At 37.6% G+C, this 27,949-nt stretch overlaps 1 protein-coding gene across 3 annotated transcripts in view; it reads right to left on the bottom strand.

The window, feature by feature from the left end:
* Positions 1 to 3,011: 3,011 nt before the first annotated feature.
* The window catches only part of TRPC6 (transient receptor potential cation channel subfamily C member 6), a 99,427-nt gene continuing 74,489 nt past the window's right edge, over positions 3,012 to 27,949 (bottom strand). For 2 of the 3 annotated variants that reach the window (XM_084505664.1, XM_084505663.1), the window contains exons 5-12: positions 27,246 to 27,459; positions 25,062 to 25,289; positions 21,291 to 21,555; positions 18,685 to 18,880; positions 16,943 to 17,146; positions 9,121 to 9,204; positions 7,141 to 7,216; positions 3,012 to 6,310 (exon numbers count right to left, since the gene is read on the bottom strand). In XM_084505664.1, the coding sequence (XP_084361790.1) occupies positions 6,159 to 6,310; positions 7,141 to 7,216; positions 9,121 to 9,204; positions 16,943 to 17,146; positions 18,685 to 18,880; positions 21,291 to 21,555; positions 25,062 to 25,289; positions 27,246 to 27,459 (1,419 nt within the window). In that variant the 3' untranslated portion in view covers positions 3,012 to 6,158. Of the gene's footprint in view, positions 6,311 to 7,140; positions 7,217 to 9,120; positions 14,951 to 16,942; positions 17,147 to 18,684; positions 18,881 to 21,290; positions 21,556 to 25,061; positions 25,290 to 27,245; positions 27,460 to 27,949 lie in introns of those variants that run through there. The other variant, XM_084505665.1, reaches the window with a different exon arrangement.

Consider the following 27,949-nt stretch of genomic DNA (forward strand, 5'->3'; position numbering starts at 1 on the left):
ATAGTGTAATAAAACATAGCATTTGAACTTCTCTTTCTCATAAAGTTCCTGGTTCATCAATTAGGGTTTAGTTTCCAAGTGCACATTAAGCTACAGTTATTCTTATGTCTGGGAAAGATGCAGTTAGTAGATATTTCCATTTATGCCTACCCACACTTACACTATTGAAAACATGTAATATTGCTTCAGAGTAATGAAGGACCATACTCATCCATTATCCCTGGAAAATGGGTTAGATTCTTCTGCAGGCAGGTTCGATCCTGCTCCTCTCAATGAGTTCCTCATCAGTTCAAGCACTTCGAAGCAGATGAGGCTTTGTGATGGTTCATGGCTCTTCAGTGTACTGCAGTGTTAATTTCTGCAAGCTGGGACATCTCACACTTCCTTATAGACATCGGAAACACCTATAGTGGCTTCTTCAGAGTAATTGGAGAGAAATGGTCACTTCTAATACATGACTTATCCAGGATGCTTTCATACCTTGAGAGGAGACAAAATCACACCTGCGATTGATCATTTCTATTCACTGCATGTAAAATAAGTCCAGATGTGCTCCAACACAGAAGTCTTCATGGCTAGCATCCATCTAACATTAGGTGACCCTATTTATTTCACTTCCAAAACCAGTAGGATATATTAACTTGGCACTGAAGAGCTCAAAAATGGAGTGAAATAAAGCAGATTTTAGCCTGTAATATCTGAATCTATGCGTGAAACCCTTTGGTGGAGAAAACTACCCAGGAACTGCTTCTGTAAACCTTGAGCAGAGTACACTTGTATTACACTATTACTCTCTATTTTCTGTGTTCCTCCATGATGTATAACGTTTCCTCCCAATAGCTTGGTGTGATTTGGTTTAAACAATAATAGTGAAAGAAATCACAGAATCACAGAATCACAGAATTTTCTAGGTTGGAAGAGACCTCAAGATCATCGAGTCCAACCTCTGACCTAACTCTAACAGTCCCCACTAAACCATTTCCCTAAGCTCTACATCTAAACGTCTTTTGAAGACTTCCAGGGATGGTGACTCCACCACTTCCCTGGGCAGCCTGTTCCAGTGCCTCACAACCCTTTCAGTGAAGAATTTCTTCCTAACATCTAACCTAAAACTCCCCTGGCGCAACTTTAGCCCATTCCCCCTCGTCCTGTCACCAGGCACGTGGGAGAACAGGCCAACCCCCACCTCGCTACAGCCTCCCTTGAGGTACCCATAGAGAGCGATAAGGTCGCCCCTGAGCCTCCTCTTCTCCAGGCTGAACAAGCCCAGCTCCCTCAGCCGCTCCTCGTAGGACTTGTTCTCCAGGCCCCTCACCAGCTTCGTCGCCCTTCTCTGTACCCGCTCAAGCACCTCCATGTCCTTCTTGTAGTGAGGGGCCCAAAACTGAACACAGTACTCGAGGTGCGGCCTCACCAGAGCTGAGTACAGGGGGACGATCACCTCCCTAGCCCTGCTGGTCACACTGTTCCTGATACAAGCCAGGATGCCGTTGGCCTTCTTGGCCACCTGAGCACACTGCTGGCTCATATTCAGCCGACTATCCACCATCACTCCCAGGTCCTTCTCTGCCTGGCAGCTCTCCAACCATTCCTCTCCCAGCCTGTAGCTCTGCTTGGGGTTATTGCGCCCCAGGTGCAGGACCCGGCACTTGGCCTTGTTGAACTTCATGCAGTTGACCTCAGCCCATCGGTGCAGCCTATCCAGATCCTCCTGCAGAGCTTTCCTACCCTCAAGCAGATCGACACATGCACCTAACTTGGTGTCATCTGCGAACTTACTGAGGGTGCACTCGATGCCCTCGTCCAGATCATCGATGAAGATATTAAAGAGGACCGGCCCCAGCACCGAGCCCTGGGGGACGCCACTAGTGACTGGCCTCCAACTGGACTTGGCTCCATTCACCACGACTCTTTGGGCCCGGCTATCCAGCCAGTTTCTAACCCAACGAAGCGTGCACCAGTCCAAGCCAAGAGCAGCCAGTTTCTTGAGGAGAATGCTGTGTGAGACGGTGTCAAAAGCCTTGCTGAAGTCAAGGTAGACCACATCCACAGCCTTTCCCTCGTCCACCCAGCGCGTCACTTTGTCATAGAAGGAGATCAGGTTCGTCAGGCATGACCTGCCTTTCATAAACCCATGCTGACTGGGCCTGATTGCCTGCTTCCCCTGCAAGTGCTGCATGATGACTCTCAGGAGGATCTGCTCCATGAGCTTTCCTGGCACTGAGGTCAAACTGACAGGCCTGTAGTTTCCCGGGTCTGCCCTCCAGCCCTTCTTGTAGATGGGCGTCACATTTGCTAGCCGCATGCAAACGTGAAACCTCCATGCAAACCTTTGTTAATTTGGGGATTGTTTTGAAAGTACTTTCTTCTGTTGAGAGTTTATTAAGACATCTTATATTTTTTAGTGAAATATGTTTGTATGAACAGAGAGAAGACTGTCATGAAGATGATGGATTTTACTCACTATGTCACATAATTCAAACTTAAGAGGTATTCATGGGACAAAAAAATATAAAAGCCAATACTTTTTTGTAGTAGGTCTGGTTTGGACATGGAAGCTGCTGCTGCAGAAACTGTGAATTGCTGAGCTCAAAAAAATTTTAAAAGAACACTAAAGTATGCAGCAAGACTACCTACTTGTTATCCTAATAATTAACAAAAAATCTGGAAACACTTCCTCATCAAAGTTATATTAGTCTTTTGTAATTAGAAAACAGAAGTAGAAACATGTAGGACGAAAATTACATGTTACCTGCTGCAGGGTCATTCCAAAACATCTAGCATCAGTGACATTTAGTCGCAGAAGGCAAGACAGATGCTGAGTCTAATCAAGTAGGACAAGACATTTTATCCTTCTGGGAAACTTTTTTTAAATTATTTTTTTGTAGTAGGATTGCTCACAATTTGAAGTAGTCTTCTGTGTTTGTCTTGCTGTTGTCTTCCAAGCAAGAGTAGCCAAAGGTTCCCAGCAGTGAAGGACTAATATGATTATAAAATGCAGCACAAAGGTATTTTCAGTCTGGTATGTTTAATTTTTTATCAGAATAATATATTTGGTATTGTGTTCATTTTAAATACTACATTGCTTGTCACACTATATTTGGCAATAGACTTCTTCAAATATATTTAACAAATTGTTCCATGAGTAATAACTACATATAAAATATCTTCATTGAATTAAAAAAATCTTTTTTTTTTTTTTTTTCATGAAATACAATATATACATTATGATCCTATAGTTTTAAGGTAAGTCAAAATTTGGGCTTAAACAAGTTCACAGTGTCCATTTTACCTCTGTAATAAAAATCTTCACTTTAAAAGTGCCTGGATCTTAAACTGTGTTTACACATTTCCTTAAGTGCCATTTCCTTACACTGGATTTATGGAGATTGAGTTTTACCAACATCTAGCACTGGGCTGCGGATCCAAACTGCACATTACAATGGTCGAAAACTTCCTACTAGTGAAAGCAAATTTTAATTGTAATTGTTACCAAAAGTTCTGGCCAACGGATTTTCCAAAGGGCTTCTCAAAGGTGGAAAATCTTCGTGTGGTGTGGTCCCTAATGTGGTCATTTGCTGGAGCCGTAATAAGTGCTCACTACTTCAGTAAACCAGGCCCAAAATATTCAAGCGGGAACTCAAAATCAGTGACCAATTCTGGCCCAGGGAGACAGGCAGGAGCCTTCCAGGGGACAAAAGGCAGTGAAGATAGCTTCATGCTGACTTCCAGCTGGAGATCACCCCAGCTGCCTTTGTTTCCACACGATGGCTGACACAGAAACCAGAGCATCTCTGCTGCAGACCAACCAGTACGGCCATCTCAGAGTCTGCAGTACTCCCTGTTGACTACTGCAGGAAATACTGCAGGTTATGAGGTAATGCTTTTTAATAATCAAAGGCAAGTTATTAAATTGGCTATTCTGTAGCTCATAGTTTTCCAGTCTCACACACTGTGGATTTTAATACAGTCTGTTCTAGTACCTTCAAAAGTCTCATTTTCTTCTCCTCCCTCAGAAGAAGAGGCCTTAAATGTTTCTAAACCCTGAGTTCATTATGCATGAGGCCCACAATACATGGGATTATCCCACAGGCTCCATTTGTGGCTAATCTAACTGGCTGAGCATAAGGGTGAGAAATTCCCCCAGATCACAGTAAATACCCAGTCAACCTGGTCAAAGGCCAGCCTCCACAACTTCAACTGCACTCCAGGCAGGACAGAGCCTCTTGCCTCTACATATGTCTACATGACTACAAAAGCAGTTCTCATTCACACTTTTTTGCCCTGAAAATACACGGTGATTTCACCAATGTTTTTTTAAAAAGGCTATCAGTAAATTCAGCTAGAAACTAGTCTGAACCCATCAAAAGCAATATTTTTACACCTTCAGCCAAAAGGGAGAGGTGGAAAGACTCTGATACATTCCACAATAAATAAGTTTCACAAAGCTAATTTAAAAGTAATTACCGACAAGTCATTTTAGCCGTGTTTCCAATATATGCAAGGTTTTTACAGGTACATTATACATCTTGAAGTTCCTGTTATAAAGTTTCACAGCCCTTTCACTAACTTCAACCTAGCTTAAAGAGGAGTAAAGTTCTGCAACAAAATATATGCTTGTAACAACCACAGAATGGGTGATTGCTGGAGGAGAGAAACCAATTTACTGCATTAACTGAGGGAAAAAATGAGATGGTGTTTAGCCTGTATCCACTTGAAGAAACAGAAAGCAACCAACTATCCTGCATGTAGGTATTAGCTGGTGAGTCACACAACTATCATAGAATCATAGATTCATAGAGACACAGAATGGCTTGGTTTGTAAGGATCCTTAAAGATCATCTGGCTCCAACCCCCCTTCCATGGGCAGGGATGCCACCCATCAGATCAGGTTGCCCAGGGCCTCATCCAACCTGGTCTTGAACACATCCAGGGATTGGGCATCTAAACAATCAACCAGACATGTCTACATGGATATGTTGTACCTCTTGTCCAGCTAAACAGAGACATAGGAGTATTACAGTAGGCATAAGCAAAGTGTGGGAAGCTACTCATGATGACATGGAGAAGATTCTTCATTGATGAAGACCTAGCAGATAGAGCGCAGGAAATTCTCCAGGGAAAGAATAGGACAAAGGATGCAAATCTATACAGATTTTGTGCTTTTGGAACACCTTTTCTTTTGGTAAAGATATATCTGAGCAAAATTCAATAACTTAAAGAAGTTTAACAGTGAGGAAGCATGGCCCCCAATGCATACCATTCCCTGAATTCAGAGGGTTTACACTTATTGTAATATCCTCCAACTTAATGTGTTACCTGCTTTACAATCAAACTTTCCTGCAGTTTGTGGGTTTTAGTTCAAGACATAAAAGCTGGAGAATTTGGGAATTCTGGAACAGATTAGAACTTCAAGGATTAATTATTCTGGATTAAAGGAATTTCCTTCAGGCCCCAGCAATAGCTCTTCAATAAGCTTGGTGAAAAATATTTCTTTCTTAATGCACCAGCTCCCATTGGAACCTAGGAATCTTTCATGATAGTTTATCAAGTGATAGAGATAAGTAGGAAAGACCTCTGAGAATTCTGCTATCTAACGCTCAAATAAGGAGATGCTCAAATAAATTACTTTAATAACCCGCATGTTTTTAAGAAAGACAGTTTGCTTTTTCTTTTCCTTTTTTTTTTTTTTTCTGGTTGAGAATGTTTGAAAAATTAAATAGCATTTGATATAAATATGTAAAAACCCACAATTTCCCTCTTTTGCTTCACTAAAATATATGTGTGAATGTCTACAAAATTAAATTTGGAAAAACAACCAGCTAATGTAGGAAAAGTTTAGATTTATGTCTTTAATCTTTCACAGCTGGGCTTATCAAGATTCCACTCACCTTCTAAAAGAGGTAAATTGAATATTAAAATGATCTAAAACTATCTATTCTTCAGCAGATAAAGGATAAATAAATATCGCTACTCAAGTGGTATTTCATCTTTACCATAGACAGAGAGGATTTGTGGCTCTGTTTTTACAATAAAGATTTGGAATGATGTAATTTCTGAATCTGTAGTAGAAATGTGAGCTAGACTTGAAAAAAACAGAAATATGGCTTTAAGTGGATTGTTAACATTCTGTTGCATTTCTTAAATGTTTAGGTTGGTTATCTTTTGTTTTCTTCTTCCTTAGAGTTGATTGACAATTTTTCCCCAAGTTTCCTTATAAGTTCTGCCAGATCTTCTGAATTTTGAGATTTTTCCTCAAGGAGTTCATACCGGAGACTTGAAATGTCCTGTTTGATCTCCTTCAGTTCACCTGTAAAAGACATCACACTATTTAGAAAAGAAGGAAAAAGTAGCATATCCTACATATCTTACAGTTATCACTGGTTTTCTCAGGATTTCTTTGTTGAACCAGAAAAAGTGAATGTTCTGTGGACTGTATATAAATGGTGGTTTATGGATAGGAATAGAAAGATGCAGTTCAGGAAACAAATCAGAAAGCAAATGTGTGAGAGATCACATTAGTTCACAAATCCCTAAGCAGCCTCTATAAGGAAGTTAACGATCTGCTCTAAGAGAAATCACTGAACTCTCACGTCCCTGAGTCCTTCTGGCCAGCAACAAGGCCTCTTACTATCCAGTCCTTTTTTTTTTTTTTTTTTTTTTTTTTTTTTTTCCTGTGGCAATAGGTGTCTTTCCAGCTTCCGAGGGGTGCAAACAAAAGCGAACATTTCTGCTAAGTGCATGCGCCAGCTGTTTCCCTAATAAGAAAAGGTGTCTGCACAAGGAAAAATTCATAAGTGAGTGCCCCCAACCAGCTGCTCCATTAAATGCAGCCTCCCTGCAGGGAGCTCTACTAGCATGCATGAGCTCTACTAGAAGTGGCATCATGCTTCACAAGAAGGTGCCAGACTAGTGACAGCTTTTGATGGGAGAACAAGAATCTGATGGCAGAGCTGTTTCTGATGGGAAAGACACATCTCTTCCCTAACTTCAATTTCGTGTTAATTTTACATTTTGCACTTGTAAATATGTCAAGTGGATTAAGCACTTTGGAAACATTTATTTTTTTTCCAGGTGTCATATGTAACCATTTTAATTTGTTTTGATTCTCTGATTAGACATAAACATGCACATACTCACCTTCATTGACTTCATCACTTTCCTTATCTATCTGAGCTTTCAGTACATATCTTTTAATCAACCGTTTCATTATTTTCTGCAGAGAAGAAAGTAAAGAAAAATTCTTCTTACTTGGACCTATTGTTTCTATGAAATTTCAACATATGAGCTCTGCTATCTTTTCTTACATTCAGATATTGCAGTGTAGGACGTGCCAGCTTAAAAGAATGAAACGTAAAAATACCTTTTTTCATCTACAGTAGTTATGTAAGATTTATTGTTCTATACAAATATGTATATGAAAGTTAGAAAACTAAGCCTGTCTTCCTGATGTTGTCATTCATGAAGCTTGATTTGGACCACTACCAGAGTCTACGAGAATTACTGATATAGTTGCAGCTTTGATCTACACATAGACAAAAACATCTAGCCTCTGTTACTACCAAAAGATGGCCATGGCCGTGACTAGCCATGCTAATTGCTAAACCCATTTGCAATGTTTATTTTAATCTATATTTGTATTATAACTGATAAGCTATCTTTTCACAATGTGAATGTTGGAAAAAATGGAACCCACATTCTAAGAGTCATTTAAACACCTCAGCTGTGACTCATTTAAGCAAATACAGATATTTTATAAAGTAAATATATATATCTGTGGCAGTCATCCTGAATTCTCTTTATGGAAAGAAAAAGCAAATCTGAGAGCATAGTTCATCTCAGACAGCTAAAACTGAGCAAGTGAAGCACATCATTCAAATGACTGCCCTGTCCACTACTAATATGGGGACCTAGGCCAGCAAATTGAAATGTACATTTTATCTTTCTAGGATAAATGAATCCTGACCCTGCTCTTCCCATTAGTTCAAAAGACTTGAATATGGAAGAATGTATCTAACTACCTCTGAAGATTTATCTTTGGCTTTAATATTTTTATAGAATGTAACCCATGACAACACAATATTTTTTGTTTTTCACTACAAGGTAGGAAATATGTATAGTTTTATGTGTCTGCTTTTGTCTCCACAGTAATAGCTCTGACCAGAGGTGGCTGAGAAGTGAATCATCCTACATCAGTGGTTCTGGACCATCATTACAGTCATGCTTGCAAGGTCAGCAGCCGTACTGTTTATTCTAATAATCCAAGAATGTTTCAAATACAAGTACACATATCCTCAAGTTTACAGGATACATTTATAATCTTCATATCTATCGCTGCATTGAAAGGAAACTGGCTGTGAAAATGTCAGAGTTTTTGAAACAGAGTTTATTATAGACACTGCATAATGTAACAGTGGCACCCAAGGAAACCAACTTGTTTTTGCCTTATGGTTAAAAAAAGGTATTGATGCCTAATTCCACAGTTTTCAATGTCTTTTAGTGTTCAGACTGTCCTGTTCTACTGCCCAAGTTGCTTGTTCCTTTCTGCCTGCTTAAGCAGCTCTTGCTCGTTCCTTTCTGCCTACTTAGTAACAGGAAGGAAAGAAGCAGCCTCCAAAAGAAAAGAAGCCCAGAACAACTGTGCTTTATGCGGACTAGTCTGGGTCTCCTCATGCTTGACTGCATGAAGGCTCATTGAAGCTGTCTAGGAACTAGAGGATAAACAGACTATTGATAGCACACTGGCTGAAAGATATTTCTATTTCCTGAGGTATTAAAATATAGAAATGTGGCACAATAAGCTAAGCTGCTTCAGCAAACAAACAAGGAATATTTTGCATTTCTTTTTTGTTTTCTTAATTTTTGCTGTGCTGTTGAGGACTCAACCTGTGTCTAAAATCAAAAAGCACTTTAAATGTTATACTATATGGGAAAAAAATAAATAAATAAGACCAAAAAAGTTGAAATTTTACTGTAAGTATCAAAATCAGTGCATTTATTTCTGACATATGCGGAGTCTGTGGATTTACCCTTGATTTTTATTTAACTTAAATTCAAACTATCCTTATGTTGTTATGAGTTGCACAACTTGATATAATTCAAAAATAAAGTGCTTTTTACCTGGTATTGTCTTGGAGGATTGTTTAAACTGTTTAAGTGGATTTCATCAGAGCTTCTTATACTTGATTGCTTCCTTTGACCAAGCTGAAATTGAAACATTGCTTATAATACAAAATAAATAAAAGAGCAATATTAAGTTAAATTGCCCCACGCAGGTACTGTATGACAGAACATTAACTGTTGAGCCCAATTATGTCTGTGTGAAGTTACCATGGTAGTCTTTGCAGAACTCCATCACATGGTACCTTTGCAGAACTCCATCACAGGAACCACAAAATTATCAGCTGGTGTTTCTGAATAGCATCTTCTTTACTACACGTGCTAAAATGAAAGGTCTTCACCCCTGATGAAAACCAGAGGATTCAACTTGTAGGCTTTGTTTGTGATTTACATCTTTGATAAGGACTAAAGCTTCAGGAAATTATGAATGGGGGCTCCAGCTGGATGGCTGGACTGCACTAAGAGTCTCAAACCAAAATGAATTACATGACTTTTGATTCATATGGATACAGTACAAAGAGTGGCACTGCAAGAAATAAAAAAGTATGAAATATAAGCTGTGATTGATCTGGACAAGAAATAAGTGGGACTGTCACTAAAAAGTACTTTCTCCACATGTAAGACTTTTACTGCTTTAAAACACTAGGCTCCCAGTGTAGTACTTCAGATCCAGTGGGATCACACTACACTTTCAGTGAGGTTCTCTGTGTTGGTTATTTTGTGTCTTAACGCATCCAGCACCTACAGCTAAGCAAACTGGGGCACTTTGACTGATATGAGGGACAAGCTGGGAAAGCAGTTAGATGCTTGTGCAGCTGCACAGCCATGCCACACAGCAAGCAGCCCACGCTCCAACGCCTGCTGCCAGTGAAGGCTGAAGCTTTCGTGTAGCTGTTCCTCCTACAGCTGAAATCATTATAACCTCCTGAGGTACACTGTGAATTTCCTGTGGTTGAACTTTGAGAGTAAATGGAAGTAGGATTATAGAATATGTGGTAAATATTCACCAGATGTCAATTAGAAAAGGTTAAAGCTCTCAGCAGAGAGCTTTACTGGGGCTTTGTTCTAACTTACACTACGTGTATTAACACAAAAGAAAGGCTAAAATCAAAAACTTGGGAACTGTATATGTACAAAAAATGCTGAATGACGCATAATATTCAGGTGCATAATTAGCAAAGAGGACATCAATTAAAATTCGTAATTCTCCCTGTTGCTGCAGAGCATGCTCTTTAAGTCTTTTAGTTCTCCAGAATTCCCAAAAACTTTATTTTCACTATACAGTAAAGCAAATGAATCTTAATAAATCAGTAAACAATGAATAATTTAAATATTTTAAAATTTTATATAGCACTTGTATTTTGATATTTTTTCCTGAAGAAAACATCACAGTTGTTGGCACAGTGTATTCATTTGTATTCATTTCAAATTAATATTAAATTTACGCTGAATTTAGAACTTCCTTTTGTTAAAGTTTCTCTCTCTACGTATATACATGTATACATATTTAAAAAAACATTAACTCAGATTATGTTTATTTGAAATAAGCAAGAATAAATTCATAAGATATAGAGATATATGGCACAATTAATATTTATATGTAACATATTAAGATGAATTTGGATGGGAAATTAATTAAAGATGTGCAAAATCTATTACTTTTTTTTTTTTTTCTTGAATACAGCTACCTTAAATGCTTTGAATATATATTGGAGAACATAAGCTTATCTAAATATATTTTAACTTAAACTATGCATTAGATTTATAACAACAACAGCAAAAAAATAGTGGCTATATATGACTGTGTAATCACACACACAGAATCACAGAATTTCTAGGTTGTAAGAGACCTCAAGATCATTGAGTCCAACCTCTGACCTAACACTAACAGTCCCCACTAAACCATATCCCTAAGTTCTACATCTAATCAATATGTATTTCAGGGTTTTAAAGCTAACAAATATTCTCCTGGGCCTTACCTTCATTACTAAATTCAATGAGAAAAAAAATATCTTAATTCTTCTTCAGCTTCTGGTTTCCTAATTTCTGGAAATAATGTGGTAGAATAAAATGGAGAGTTTGCTTCCTCTGTAGGAAACACATTTGTGTGCTTCACACAATGCACATTTATTGTACACTGCTGAGTGGCCACTTGGTGGCAGAGATTGCCAAGATTTCATTACAACTTCATTTTTACACAAAATCTTTAAACCCTTGAAGCTTCATTTGTATTGCTTTTTCCTCCTAAAAACAACTAATACAGTAAACTCAGCTTGTCACTTTAATGATTGAAAGAGTTTTCATCTTTTTAAGTTATTATCTATCAAGAATCCACACATAAGTAACTGGAGAGGAAAGAGAAAGTAATTTAAATACAATAATCATTTGAACCCTAACAAAAATAACTCTTCTCTGGGAGTGTTGTGTGAAAGAAAAATGCTGCATGTATAGAGCACTGCTATTAGAAAAAAATGTTCTTGCTTAAACTTGTTTCTCATTACATCTTTCTCTACTATTGCTTAAATTTCAGTGCAATCAGTTACAACAGTCATCTATAATGACTGTAGCTGTTTTGTGCAGCACTTTCTTAATGTCTTTAAATCCCAATTTTCAGAAGCAGTTGATGACTTTAGTTGAAAGTCATTAAACTGCATGTGCTTAGACCAGGAGTGTGAGTTCCCAGAATATGATTCAGTTTGTGCTCTCATAACCAGAGGTCCCTCATGAAAATTTCAGAATCACTGTTTTATTCCAGGAAAGAGAAAGTAACGTATTTTTTCATTGTTTGAGTCAGGGTTTAAAGTTATTTCAATAATTAGTTCCTTATTTCTTTTCTGAAAAGTCATGGTTTAAAAAAATGCCTTATATATGTTATCTGCCGCTATTTTCTCAGGAAGATGAACAGCTTCTGTGACTCTTAAAACATATACTTTCTCTTTTCCAAGGCACTTTTTTGATTTAGCATAATACTCCAAGAAGGTTTCTTTAAAACTCTTTATTATTATTATTATTATTATTATTATTATTATTATTATTATTTATGTATTTATTTGGGATTATCTTTCTTGTTTATCTAATGTTTAAACAGCAATCCTACCCTACAGCAGAAATCTGCAGGTCTTAAACAACAGATTGTAAGAAAACTTCTTCACAGTCTTCATTATTATATGTAGACATGTCTCAAGACATGTTTCTGCTGTGCTACACTTTGAATGCAGCTACATTAATTAACATTATCCATACTAGCAATTTAGCATTATCAACATCTGGCTTTGTTTTCTGCTGACAGTAATAAGGGCAGAGCTAGCTCCAGGGGCAGAATTCCCCCCTTCCCACCTTCCTTCTCACCTTTACACTCACTCTGGTGCTGCTGCTGCTTTTGCACCGAGAAGACACTGGCTTTGGGAAAGACCCTCAGACTGGGCCTGAGTCAGTAAACTCAAGGGTGCATTAACATTTCTGGGCACAGCAATGTAAAGGCATCTCTCTGTAAACTTGTGGAGACCTCCCCAGTATGGCTTGCACCAGAGGAACTTGCTGTCTCCCTCACAGTTTGGCAACTGGAACAGACTGGGGACAAGCCCTTGCAGCAACCCTACTTGGGGGCAAAGCTAATTGAACAGGGCCAAGCCATCCCTGAGTCCTGCATTTGCACAGCCACCAAGTCTTGCTCTTGCCAGATTTCTTCTGATCTTCACACAACTCACTGTGCTTCCAGCAGCTCCTCATGCAAGGATGGCCAGTTCAGCAGCCACAGCAGGACCAACCTGCCTAGCACAGGGATGAGTACAAAGCTAAAAGCTCCAAAAGCTAAGAATTTCTTTGAGACGATGCCATAAAACAGACTTTACAGAAATGTATCATTAATAGAGGACATGAAAACATTTTAGTTTATTTTTAGAGAGCAAAGGATGGCAGCACATGATAGATCCAAGTCAGCTCAGTGGCATATGGCAGGGTGAAAAGGAAGTAAGAACATAATCATCTGGCAATATCAATCACCTTTCTGGAAAGGCTGAGAAAAGAACAGATGCAAGTCCAGCTGCATTATGGTTTTCATTGTAAGGTATTGTTTTTGTTTGTTTGTTTGTTTGTTTTTAATTTGATTTGCAGTTTTATAGCTTCTTTGATTGCAGAGTAAGAACATGTAATTTAGCATTTGTTACTCTATCATCTGCAGCTAGTAGAAAGCACCTTTCTAGCTATCTGAATTGCTATGTACAAACATAATTTTGGAAAGGAATGATAAAAATTAATTGTAATTGCAAGCACAAGATTTTCAAGTTTACCTAAGCTGTATTGGATCAGAAATTTCATTTTTAAAACCATCATTAAAAATAAGCTTCTAACTTACTTATGCACATTTCAAAGTCACAAATGTTTCTCACCATTACCCATTTTGAAGTTTGCATGCATCTCCATTTTTCAGTGATGACCTTATCACTCACTGAAGTTGTGAAATCAATTTTCATCAAGCAGCTTGATGAAAAGTTTTGATAACATTGAGTCACTGAAAATTCAAGGAAATATATTATCTGATATTATCAGTGATATTATCTCTGATGGGTCTTAAATACATTAGTATTAGATTTTGCAAATAAAATGACATGAGGTCTTTGAAAGGCTAGAAAGTTTACCAGTAGCACACAAAAGACATCTGAAATTAATAACAAGCTTGACTTTGTTGGCAGTGTTTGTAATGTCTGTGTCTCCTTTTATAAACCATTATGAACTTAACCAGAGGCAGAGGCTTGTCAGAGGCACACTATTTTTCCATATAGGTCCATTTTTTCCTTCTAGGATTGTAATGAGTTTATTTTCTCTTTTACTCATCAGCTGATAACTGTGATGGGAAAAGTGTTTGTCAGATTGGTTGAGAACTGACATAGGCATGTAATTTCTTCACAGGCCCCTGTCTAATGACTATAGCCACTGTCTCAAAAATCACTAACCTTGAGGAGGCCTCTGGTCAGTCTGCTGACTATCTTAACAGCGACCCTTCACTTTTTAAAGTTCCATAAATGACACATTTGATTCTGCCACATAGACAAACCTGCAATTTCTTTTTTGTGTGTGTGAATGTTACCATATGCTCACCCTTCTACTTAGCGAGTCTCATTAGATGTCTTGCAAAGCTCTTCTTCCATATTGCGTTACAACAGTGCTAGTCTTTACACTTCTACCACCACGTAAACTCATGTGCTAAGCCCTACGTTCTTGTAAAGCAATTAATTTAATTTATACCAAACCACTGCAAGAAAAACAAACTGACTATAAACTCCTTAAATAAACCCATTAGATACAGCAATAAATAAACTCAAGTGCCTTTTACTGTACTTGTATAAAACATAACAGAATGCTTTGAATAAAAGGAAGCTGCTTTCTTGGCGGACACAGAGACAGGCTATACAAGAGGAGTTCAGAAGCACTGCCCAGGCATGTGAGGGTGCTAGAAAAGCCAAAGCTCACCTTAAGCTGACTTTGGCTAGGGCAATAAGAAGAATTTCTACTGCTGCAATAGCAATAAAATGCTGCACAGGGAAAACATGGGCCTGCAGCTCAGTCAAGAAGGGTATTCAGGTTAAGACTGAGGAATTTGATGCCTTCTCTCCATCAGGTTTAAAAACAGTCTACCAAGGCTCTGTTCTTAGTGAAGGGGTTTGAGGAGGGTTTTGAACAACCAACCGTGGATGAGGGTTAAGTCAGGGGTTAATTGACAGAACTTGGCAAGTCATTGGGCTGCATCCATGGGTTTTGAGAGCAGTTGGAGAACTTCCAAAGATGATAACACCTTTCACAGTTCATGGAAATTGGAAGAGGTCTCCGAAGGCTGGAGAAAGACACACATTAAACTCATTTTCAAAAAAGGCCAAAATGATGATGTCAGCACCACAACCTCACTTTGGTAACTGGGAAAATAATGGATTGAGTCCTCTTGGAGAACATTTCTGGGCACATGGAGGAGCAGTTGGTGACTGAGAATGACAATGTGGATTTACCAAGGGTAAAATTTGCCTGACCCTCTGGATGGCCTTCAGTGATAAAATGACTGGGTTTGCAGATGAAGGAAGAACTGGAAATGTAGTCTATCATGATTTTAGTAAGGGTTTTAACTCTGTATCCCAAAATATTCTTCTACCTACCTTAGGATGTTAGCCTGGACAACTGGGCAAAATGCTGGCTGGATAGTCGTACTCAGAGGGCAGTAAGGGGCCTTGTCTTGGGACTTGCACTTTTTAATACAGAATCATAGAATGGTTTGCATTGGAAAGAACCTTTAAACATCATTCAGTGTGACATCTCTGCCATGGGTGGGGACATCTTCTGATAGACCAATTTGCTCCAAGCCCTGTCCAACCTGGCTTTGAACACTTCCAAAGATGGAGCATCCAGAACTTCTCTGGGCAACTTGTTCCAGTAAAGGTAAAAAATTTCTTCCATATATTCAGTCTAGATCTTTCAGTTCAAAACCATTACCCATATTCCTTTCTCCATCTTTCTTATAAATCCCCCTTAAGTACTAAAAAGTTGCTATAAGGTCACTCAGAAGTCTTCTCTTCTCCAGGCTGAACATGCCAAGATTGCTCAGTCTTTCTTCACTGGAGAGGTATTATATCCCTCTGATACTTTTTGAGGCCCTTCTGTAGACCCACTGTAACAGGTCCCTGTCTTTCTTGCTCTGGAGCCCCAGAGCTGAACACAGGGCTATACAGGGTCTAACAAGAACAGAGCAGAGGGGGAAATCACCTCCCTCGACCTGCTGGCCATGCTGATTTTGATGCAGCCCAGATTATGGTTGGCTTTCTGGGCTGCAAGTGCACACTGCCAGAACATATCAAATTTTTCATCTACCGGTATCCCCACGTCATTCTCTGCAGGGCTGCTCTCAATAAATTCATCACCAACTGTACTGATACTAGGGATTTCCCCAGACCAGGTGCAGAACTTTGCACTTGACCTTGGAACTTCACGAGGTTCACATGGGCCCACTTCTCAAGCTCGTCAAGGTCCTTCTGGATGGCATCCCTTCCCTTTAGCATATCAACAGCACCAGCTTGGTGTCATTTGCAAAGTTGCTTAGGGTACGTTCAACTCCACTATCTACATCATTGATGGAGATATTAAATAGCATTAGTGCCAGTATGGACCCTTGATGGACACCACTCATTACTGGCTTCTAGAATCTTTATCTATGACCAGGTGTTGGAGGAATTGCAGGAGTATACTCCTATCAGGCTTAGTGGAGGACCACAGAGATGATGGGGGCTAAAGAACTTGCCCTGTGAGAAGAGGCTGGAGAAGCTGGACTTGTTCAGCCTGAAACAAGAGAGGTCCAGCCTGGACAGGAAAAATTTTTCCCCCTGAGAATAGTAATGCAATGAATGGCACAGGCTGCCCAGGCAAGTTGTCAAGTCTCTGTCCTTGGAGGTTTTCAGGACTGGACAGGAATGAAGTCTTAAGCAGCTTGGTCTGACCTCAGAGCTGACATGCTGTGAGTTGAACAAGAGACCCCCTAAGATCCCCTTCAGCCTAAATTATTTTCCGACTCTGTGACAGAGAGCAAGAAGAACTGTAAATTTACAAAGGTATTTTTTAACTTAACTGATTATAGATGTGGACAAATATTGATTAAAAAATAAGTTAAAAAAAAAAAAAAAAGTTAAAAAATAAGTAAATTTCAACCTGTACCTAGGGACTGATTTCAGTCTGGACTAAGCAGATCAGGAAATTCATTAGAAAAATGGGTCAACACCAACAATGAAAAGTTAAAATTGTTTTTATCTTTTAAAATTAGTAGTTAATAGACATACTGTTAAATTACCTTGTTCATCTCTGCATCTTCCTGAAAGTTTTTCTTTTGGCACAGAAATGGTTTAGAGATCCATTTTTTGATTCTGAGTAAGAGATACAGCAAAGATTTTGGACTTGGCACTAAGTTGAAGGGTACTGGAAGAGTCCTCCCTTCTTCAAAGTAAGAAAACCAAAGTTTAGCCCTTGCAAATTTCCATTCTACATCAGCATCATCCTGTAAAGGAGAAACATTGCTATTAATACACTATTAATAGCATCTTGACAACTGAAGATGACCTAGCTAAATGTTATGTGTGCTTTCAATGTAATTGGCTGAAGTTAATTTAAAACAGGTTAAGAGCTTGTTTATAATCCATGAAAACCACATTTCAATTAATAGAATTGTTCTTATTAATCCATTTAAAACAATGCAATTACAGAAGAACAAAATGGATTTGCGTTAGACATTAGTTACTCCAGAATGAGTGCTAATAGTCTCCAATACAACATTACAAAGACTTCTTGGCTTGTGCTCTTTGTAATGAGACTAATAACCCTATGGTGTTGACCTAAAAGCACACAACACAATGCCTAATGTAAAGTTTCATGGCAACATTCAAATTCATCCTCTCAGGCTTGGTCAAGTAGTCACTTGCACGGAACACTGTCACGCTCAGTAAATAAAATGGAAAAATCCTATTCTAACAAAACAAAACTGTAAATTCCTCAACAATACTACAAGCTTTGATTTCTTATCTTACTGATCTTTTTTTTTTTTTTTTTTTTTTGTAGCAATTAATTTAATCTATAATCTTCTTTTTGAAAAAGAAATAGAAACAGAATTTTAAATAAGAATTTTACTTTATTACTTTAAACATGATGTTAAAGAGGATTAGGTGATTTTTATCAAATTCCTTCCACTTGCTTTAATATACGATTAAATAAGGTATGCTATCATCACCATGGTTTATGTTTAACATTTACAATGGCCAAAACACTCATTTTACTCATTCCTGTAAAGTTCAAGGGAAGTCAATTCTGCAGAAAGGATGGAGGTCAGGCTCAAGGATATGTCTCAATATTGCTGTAGCTGTTTTTAGAAACTATTTGTATTCAGTCATCATACTTTTGGATAACAGTGTAGTTTTCTTTGCTCTAAACCTAATTGTTTTTTCTGTGATCTCAGTCAGAAAAATCTGAATCTGGAGAATGTGCACTGCTTTTAATCAGGCTGGATAATGACTGTGACCCCAAGTCAATGCCCAGAAACTGGGAGTAATGTCAAACAACCTGAGTCTGCTGCTTTGTGGTAAGGGCATCACCCAGGAAAGGCTGGGATGGCCTAGCTTCTGAAGCTCTACTTCCATTTTTTACTAATCAATTATAATGATTTAGCCCTTTGTATTGCATGACATGAAAAGTTCATGCTGATTTTCTGTAGCCCTGCTGATTACTTTGTTAGATAAAGTTCTTTTGAATGCAGAGGAATAAAGCAATGATTGTTTAAATAATCCGTTGCTGGTCAGCAGCAGTTTCTTGGGTTTCTTGGTTCGGTTCTGGTTCTTCCTACTGCAAGCACATACAGCTGAGTAATTTCCAGGTAATTTGTAACAAAAATGAACAGTGGAATGAATACTTTCTGGTAATATATTCCAAAATTCTCTGTGTTATTTTTCTTATATAAGATGACAAGAAGACAGGATTTCTAGGGTATTTAAACAATTAGATATAACACTACATTAGGTGATATTTCATCATAAATGGAATTTTTACCTCAATTTCCTGGAATGAGCTGTTGATCATTGCAATAAGCATGTTCAGTAAGACAATGACCATGGTAACATTATAAACTCCATAAAGCACATAGCCAATATTTTCAATGAATTTGTGTTTATAATTGATGACAACTGATTTAACTTCTGAGAGTCCAAATATAGCCCAGAATAATGTCTTGAAACTTTCTTCAACACTAAAAGGAGAAATTGAACACATGCATATGTTACTGAACAAGAACAGTATAGTCTTATTGTATAAATTGCTAGCGACCATTTTTACACAGCATAAAAAAATTTCTACTATCATAATGTACACCTGTACCAGAGCAATATTGTGCAGAAGTAGACTACCTAATTTCATATGTATATGTTCTTCAATAATATACGTGTCCTAATATTTAGGACTGACAATAAAAACATCTGATTCAGTTTAGGAATTATATCTACAGCTTCAAAAGAATGTTACAATAAATCACTATAAACTACTTTATTCTAGATGCAACATACTTGCCTGTAATGTGAATGTAAATAACAAAAAATAACCTGTAAACACTTCATTATAATTGTATGAATAGTTCAATTGTTATTAAGTATTATACCATTAATATGATCAACATTCTGAAACCGTAAAGAAAGCAGCTTGTTTGCAAAGCAACATTTTTCAAAAATGCTTCAAGACCATAATCCTGAAGTTCAGTTTTCACTGCTCCCACAAATTCAGGAAAAAGTTAATAAGCCATGGTGTTGTGACACTAATATTTTTTTTTTCAGGTTAGTTCTTTTCAATGCATGTATCTCCTCTTAATCAGATTATATATATATATATATTTTTTTTTTCTCTCTCTCTCTCTTTCTCCACATACATACACACAAACATAAGTCCAAATGTCTTGGGAATCTAATTCTATATTCACCTCCTTGTAGATGTATTTTCTCTTGCTTTGATAAATAGACCTTACATGTATTTCCCCATGACCCAAATATAGTAGCATTGTAAAGCACATTTTCAATTTTATTGCATTATCATTAAGAGAATAAGTCAAAAGAAACCCGTAAGTTATGTAGTTCTGAATCTACCCCTCTGCGTAAAATATTCTATCAGTACACCATCTGTGAATTGGTTCAGATACTTTATCTATTGTGTGAACTAATAATAATAAGAAATGTAGTAGCATTTTTTTCCTTCTTGGCCAAGTTTGTTTCCTGGCTGAGCAAGCCTCATAACAGCTCTAGTTTAAATATTATGACAGTCAGAAATTAAGTGGGCAAGGACTGCAGGGCATGGAAAAGAATGAGTATCAACTCGGGTGATTTATCTTAAAATCATGGCTAGCAATAAGATGTCATGACAAATGTATATCAAGTAACTCCTGACAGACAGAGTAAATTCAGGTCTTCTCTTCTTATGGTGGGAGAAGAAAAAAAGCATGCATCTGATGCTACATGGAGTAAGTGGGTTGCAGTGCACTAAGAGCATCAATAACAGTTATTTCTGTCTAGTTACTTTCCAGCTGCTTAGCCCTAGGCTGCCCTGGTGCCTGGGGTTATTACGCCCCCAGGGCCAGGACTGGTATTTTCCCATGTGGAACATTGTGAGGATGCTGTCAGCCCATTCCTCCAGCCTGTTGAGGTCCCTCTGAGTGACATTACAACATGTCAGTCACTCTCGTTCATCCATACAGGCTTTCTGATACCTTTGTTTGATTTTCTACCCAGTAATATGGACCGATCTTGAGTGTTGAAGACGCAATTCTTGAAAATCAAACAGCTCCCCTGGACTCCCCTTTCCTCCAGGACTTCCTCTTCATATGATATTCTTTGTACAGGCCAAGGTCTGCTCTCCTGAAGTCCACAGTGGTGGTCCTGCTATTGGCCTTGTTCCCTCCTCTCAGGAATGTGAACTCCATCACCTCATCAGCCAATGCTACTCTCAGTCTTCACATCCCCAACCAGATCTTCACTGTCTGTAAAAGTCAAGTGTAGCAAATGGCTCCACACCAGATCCTCAATCACCTATGTTGGGCAGTTATTGTTGATGACCTCCAGAAACCTTCTAGATTGCCTGTGTCCTGCTGTGTTGCCCATCCAGCAGATATCGAGGTGGATAAAATTTCCTATGAGGACGAGGAGCTGCAAGCATGAGGCTTCTCCCAGTTGTCTGAAGACAGCCACATCTATTTTGTCTTCCTGATCAGGCAGTCTGCAGCAGACATCCACCAGAAAATCACCCATGTTGGTCTACCCTCTAATCCCAACCTGTAAATTCTTGCTGGCTCATTATCTATCCCTAAGCAGATGCACAGGCATTCCTGCTTCTTACTCACATAAACTGCAGCTATCCCTCACCTTCCCAGACTGTTCTTCCTGATTTATCATCCTAGTGTTGGGATCAGGAGTTCATCTGCTTATTCAAGTATATAATATAAGGTATGTATGTATGTGTATATATATACGATAAAAAATTACTACTTTATACCACACAAAAAGGTATTTTAAAAGATGTAAAACTTATAAAACTATTAGTAAACTTAATACATACAATGCAAACAACTATCTCCCATGAAAATAGCTCACAATTATTACAATCAAATCAGTAGTACTTACGTTGTGAATGCTTCATTTTGTTTTGCCCCCAGATAGTAGGAATAGAGATTAAACATGCCTATCATGAAAGCTACAAACACCATGATAAATATCACCATGAACTTGAAGATGTCTTTCACAGTTCTGCCAAGTGATATCTGCAGTGGTCCAAAGCTTTCATTGGCTGGCAAGATGTAGGCTATTCTGGAGAAACTTAATACTACTGCAATTGCGTACAGGCCTTCAGATATGATCTGTGGATCAGACGGATCCCAGTTTATTCTAGCTAAAAACAAAAGATGAGAATTTCTGTTAACATTTTGAAGTCCACTCTGGGTTGTTCACAGAAGTGCTGTCTTTGGGGGAGTGGTAATAATGAACCAAAGTCATTGTAAGTTAGAATTGAATTAAGTGGAGCTACACAAATCTGAAACAGTTGAAGTACAATCTGCATGTGTTTTCCTTTACTGTATGTTGCATCATGAATTTTGAGCTATTTCATTAGTAAAAAGGTATAAAACTGTGCTGCCTAAAAGTAAGGAGCTGTTAATTTTTACCCTTTTGAACTTAAAAAACACACAGAAAAACAGTGTCCTTCTTTGAGCGAAGTGCTTAGATATTCATTTGACTTCCTGGTGCCAAGTATAAATGCTCAAATAGTGCCAGCAGTTGTTGCCCACTACTTCCCAGTGCTCAGTAAATTTCTTACATGAAGATGCTGCCAGAAATTAAAGTGAAAGAAAGGAAGATATTTCACTAAGACTGACACAGAGGTGGGATACTAGTCCATCTCCTATGCTTGGGACTGGGGAAATGTTTTACCTTTTCACTAATGTTTTACTCCGTTCTTTTTACACTTTCACCAGAAGTGTAATTTTTAATAACAAGAAACCATGAATGGCTCTGCTAATACTGATTAGATATCCACTGATTATAAAGGAAAAACAAGCTTCTAAAATGGTCTGCAATAGCACTGAAGTAAATTCCTGGGACTTGAATCACAACCTATTAGTGAATTTAAGTAAAATTCAGCTTATAGTGTTAAGTGATTAAAAAAAAAAAAAAAGGCAAATTAAATTATAAATGTGATTTGTTTGAGCTATCTAAAATGAACTGTTTCAACCTGGGGATCTAAAATCAAGTGCCGTCCATAACTCCATAACTGTGGGAACAGTAATGCTTCTCTTGTTTTTCTATTTACTCCATCTCATAGTGAAATGGTAATGGTTCTTTCCTGGTATATACCAAACACCCATTTCCATCATCTTTTCTACTATCATTTCTACCAATTTCTTCTTTTGAAGCTAATCCACTTAGGTAAATTGCTTGAATGTCATTTGGATCACTGAGTGAGTGAGTTATTGCTGTTTCATAGGGAACATATTCAACTGAAAAGGGGGCACATTCAGGTTTGAACCTCTACTCACAGAAATCTTTATTGAACAATAGAAGGAGAAACCCAAAGTTATACCCTTCGGGATGCTACCTAGCTGGAGGTTATGGCATTCTCCCATGAGATGAGAGGCTTAAGTTCAATTCACAATTGTGCTTCAGGCAAAGAGAACAGGTCAACCTGGAATGGCTTTCCTACTTCCTGAGAGTGTTGTCATCTGTGTTTATTCTACTGTAAATGCCATAAAATAAAATAAATAATTTATACTGCAATGAAGGCAGCCACTGGCCTTTTGTAAAAATACTATTTTGAGCTGTTAACTAACAAATAATCTTTTAATACAAGTCAGTTATTTGTACAGCTTTATATTATATCCATACACAGTGATGTTGAGCAACAATGCTTCAGAATGTTCTTCTTATGTAAGAAAATGTTAGTCTTCAAGTAATTTACTGCCATAGCAGTATTCATGTGTCATGACATCATAATGAGTGATTCTGGTTTTAGGCATAACAAGGCTCAGTTAGCACAATCATTGTCTTGCTAGCAACTGTGCTTTTCTTGTAGGTATGTGCATATTCTTTTGTTTACTGAAACGCTACACTCTATATTCAAATGAGAAAATGTCTGTATGGCAAAATACTGTGCCTTTTTTCTATAAGCAGACATAGCTGTGTTAGCTTTACCTCAGATTTCATGGATAACTAGACGCAAAGACAGCAGATGTTTCAGTATGGGTTAGTAGTCAGATGTCTTTCAGGTCTCCAGATGAGCTGTATTATATTTGCTAGCCTATGACAAAACCTATGACATTAAATATTAACTATTAATATTATCCATGCTAGTATTACCATACAAAGATGTTCTCCAAGCAGGCTTCAGTGTACATGCATACACATGAAAGCTTCTACTCACTTCTCATATATGACAAGCAGTTTATTAACATGTTTATCTCTTACTGACACAGAAAATGGATTGAGAAATACTAAAATAATATAATAGAGTCTATGAGCAAAGATTTTGGCTGTAGTGAAAGACATGTTGGTTTTGTTGGCAAAGAAGGTTTAAGAAGTTTCTGCATCTCATTGCTTAGTTCTTCCCCTGCGTTACCATACATCACATTTTCAGTTGTGCCAACACAAATGTTTGCAGGATAGCATTGTGTGACTGAACAGCTTAAATGACCTGGATTGAAATAATCATAGAATCAAATAATCAAATCAAATCATCAAATCAGCTAGGTTGGAAAAGACCTCTAAACCATTAACCTAGCACTGACAAACCTACCACTAAACCATTCCCTAAGCATCCCATCTACACATTTTTTGAACACCTCCAGCAATGGTGACTCATCTATTTCCCTGGGCAGCCTGTTCCAATGTTTCATAACCCTTTCAGTGAATAAACATTTCCTAATGTCCAACCTAAACCACCTCTGGCACAACTTGAGGCCATTTTCTCTTGTGCTATCGCTTATTGCTTGGGCAAGGAGACCAACTCCCACTCCACTACAGCTTCTTTTGAGGTAGTTTTAGAGAGTGATGAAGTCTCCCTGAGCATCCTTTTCTCCAGGCTAAACAACCCCAATTCCCTCAGCTGCTCCTCATAGGACTTGTTCTCTAGACCCTTCGTCAGCTTCATTGCCCTCCTCTGGACACGTTCCAGCACCTCCAGCTCCTTCTTGTAGTAAGGAGCCCAAACCCAAACACAGTACTCAATGTGTGGCTTCACCAGGGCTGAGTACAGAGGGAGAATCACTTCCCTAGTCCTGGTGACTGCTTGATTTCTGATACAAGCCAGGATGCTGTTGGCCTTCTGGGCCACCCAAATACAGAACTGGCTCATATTCATCTGGCTCTTAACCAATACCCTCAGATTCCTTTCCACCGAGCAGCTTTCCAGCCACTCATCTCCCAGCCTGTAGTGTTGTATGTGGTTGTTGTGCCCCAGGTGCAGGACCTGGCACTTTGCCTTGTTGAAGTTCATAGAGCTGGCCTTGGCCTATCAGTCCAGCCTATCCAGATCCCTCTGTAGAGCCTTCCTGCACCCAAGCAGTTCAACACTTTCACCCAGCTTGGTGTCATCTACAAAGTTACTGAGGGTGCACTCAATCCCCTCATCCAGATCACCAATAAAGATATTAAAGAGAATCTTTATGGGTGGGGTGATGACAGTGGAGCTATTTTGAACTTAAGTTGATTTTAGTGCCTGATGCCCAGAATAATCCCCAAAGAGACGTATGAGCATAGCCAAAGGAACTGTGAACAAGTAGTAGAGATGAGAAAGAAAAGCAGGGATGGGAATTTCTTTAACAATTACATTGTGGAACTAATGTACTAATTACAGAAAATCAACTCTTGGCCCAAGAAATACATTCAAACCATGTACAATCAACTCACCCAAGGTGTAATATTTTATGTTGGGCTCCAGTGTTGGACTTGACAGGTCTTTCATATTTGCATCAACCAAGTTCTGGGCTCTGGACGCATGCCAAAATGCCATAAACCTTGCTATGAATGATGCTGCAAAAATTGCTAACATGCCAAAATCAAGCATATTCCATAATTCAAAAAGGTATTCCTTTGGACCTTGAGACCAAATTTCTTTACATTCAGACCATATCATGCCTGTGAAAGAAAAAAAAAAAAAAAGCAAAAAAAAAAAAAAGCAGCATGTTTGTTTAGCTTCATGTTCATTTTATATGATACTTTATAATGTTTAGATTATGCTCTTGATTTCAGTCAAACTCAAAACCATTTTGCTCTTTGGGACTTTGAACACACACTAAAATCCTTGAACTTGTTAATTAATGTATATATATATATAACATATATATATATATATGTCACTACTTCTACATCATGTGAGTAATCATAACAATCTTTTATACTGTTTTTGCCTGTTCAACTCCAAAAGATTTCAAAGAAAGAATGGGTAGTGAGTATTCCCATCTGTTAAAAACACAGAATGAGACTGAAAGAGGAGTAATGGCATGAATGTATTGCAGTAGCAGAACTGATAGCAGAAGTCACATTTTCCCATTTGCAGAGGACCCTGAGTATAGTCTGTATGATAAACAAGTGTGCAAGTAGGAATCAGACCCAATACTTTGTCAACAGGGCAAAGGTATCTGTTTCATTCCTAATTAATAATATTAATTATTAAATAGAAAATAAAAATAGTAAGATCTAGGAATGCAGTATCATTTATGGCATCTTTTTTATTGAGCAAATCCTTTCCCTTTTCAAGATAAAATGTATTTAATCATGCACTAAATTTCTTGAATTCTTAAGAGAGCTAATAAGAGAGAAGCAAATTGTAATGTCACCATTTTTTGTACTTATCGAACCATCTGAAAGATCTTTTCATCACTTCTCAGATAAGAACAATTATAATGTTAATTACAATAATTAAATTCCATACTATATCTGTATGCACTGAATTAATTTTTCTTAAATCATTTCCTGCTTCTGCATGACACTGAAATAAATAAGAATAAATAAATAAGAATAGCTTAAATTAGCAAACTATACATTTAAATTGGAAAAATATTGTTTAGTCCCTTATTATCAGGTCATTCATTAATATTTATAGAAGATTTGGAAATCTAAGTATCATTATTCCCACAATACACAATTATATTCATTTATACAGCTACCTGATGAAATAAATAACAATTGTCAATGTCTTTCAAAGCTGTATGATTCAGTTGATGTGCAAATGTCTCCAATTAAAAAATAGCTCATAAAAGTAAAAATTTTTAAATTCATAAGCTGGAAGCAGATTCCTTAGCTTGAATGTAACTCTCATATTTACTAACTTAACTAACATCCGAAACCCAGGTCCTTAAAATATTTGGGAATCTAAACCTCACTGAAATAAATGGAATTAGACTTGCAAATAGGAATCATACAGATAAGATATATTTGAGGGTCTGTGCTCAAGTTCTTATGTGGAGTAAGATTTAGTCACTGCATTGAATGGGTCATACCAAACTACTATTCATAGCATTCACTTCATCCCTATGCTGGGATGGAAAAATCCACAGCTGAATACTGAGGGATCTATATGCTGCTTCTCTTTTGTCAAGCAACAACACATTAAGCTATAAACCACTAATTCTGAAGAAATATTTGCAAAGTAAGAAAATCTTATCAGAAAGAGACAACTGAATAAAAAAACCTTGGCCCACGATATAGAAATCCTTCCCCTTGAGAGCTGATACTCAGCCTGACTCAAAAACAAAAACAAAAACAAAAACAAGTAGATAATTTCCTTTGACATTCATAAAATTGCATTTGTTCATATTTGGATGATGAAGATTTCACCAACGTCCTTAACCTGCATATTTGTGATTGTGATTAACCCGAATATTTGTGACTAATCTGAATGTGTGTAATGAAGCACATGAGAAGGCCTGCTGACATCCAGTAAGAAACACGAGGCCAATGTGGGAATGCAGCTGGTTGAATAAATTCCCTTTGATGCAATTTTTACATGTAACTTTAATAGCAAAGGACTAAATTCGGTCCAGCTTCATTGAAATCATAGTAAGACAATTTTAAGCAAAAACTAATATTTACCTATTACCCAAGAAATAATGAGCATCTCCATCCAGGAGAAACAGGATGTTTTCATCCTAAATAGTTGTTTGACATTGCCTGTTGTTTCATTAGGTCGGAGTTTGGTGCCATCAAATCTGTCAGCTGCATTCATGACAAGCAGACCAAGAAAAATGGTGAAAGAAGCTGCATGGGCTACAAACTTCATAAATGGTCCACGCATTATCCTCCCCATCTGCAACAGAGGTTATAAAACAAAAAGATATTGCATCGCCTTCTTCCAAAATAAGAATGTATAAAAAGAAAAGGAACACAGAGAAATGTATGTTTCAATAATACAAAGGAACAAAGTCTTGGAAAAAAATTGTACTATGATGCCATACTGATAACCACATTTAAAAGTTTCTGCTTATTTCCCGTTTTCAAAGGGATAATTTTGATTCTCAGTTTCACCATATATGTATTTTTAACTCAGTGTTTTGAAACAATTCTATAATTCTTTTGGGGCATTTTTATGCCTATTATGGATAATCAAGAGAAATATTTATTATAGTTGTTAAATATCTTCCAAATTTACTTTTCAGTGATCTTTATGAGGCAGAAAAGAAAATGGGATTTTGACACTTACTAAAGGCATTGAATTATCATCAGGAGTACATTATAACTAAAGAATTCTGTTTCCTGACTGACATGATACTGTTTAGCACAGTTATTTTGCAGTTTTT

This window comes from Aythya ferina, assembly GCF_964211825.1.
Source record: "Aythya ferina genome assembly, chromosome: 1".
Classification (NCBI taxonomy): Eukaryota; Metazoa; Chordata; class Aves; order Anseriformes; family Anatidae; genus Aythya; species Aythya ferina.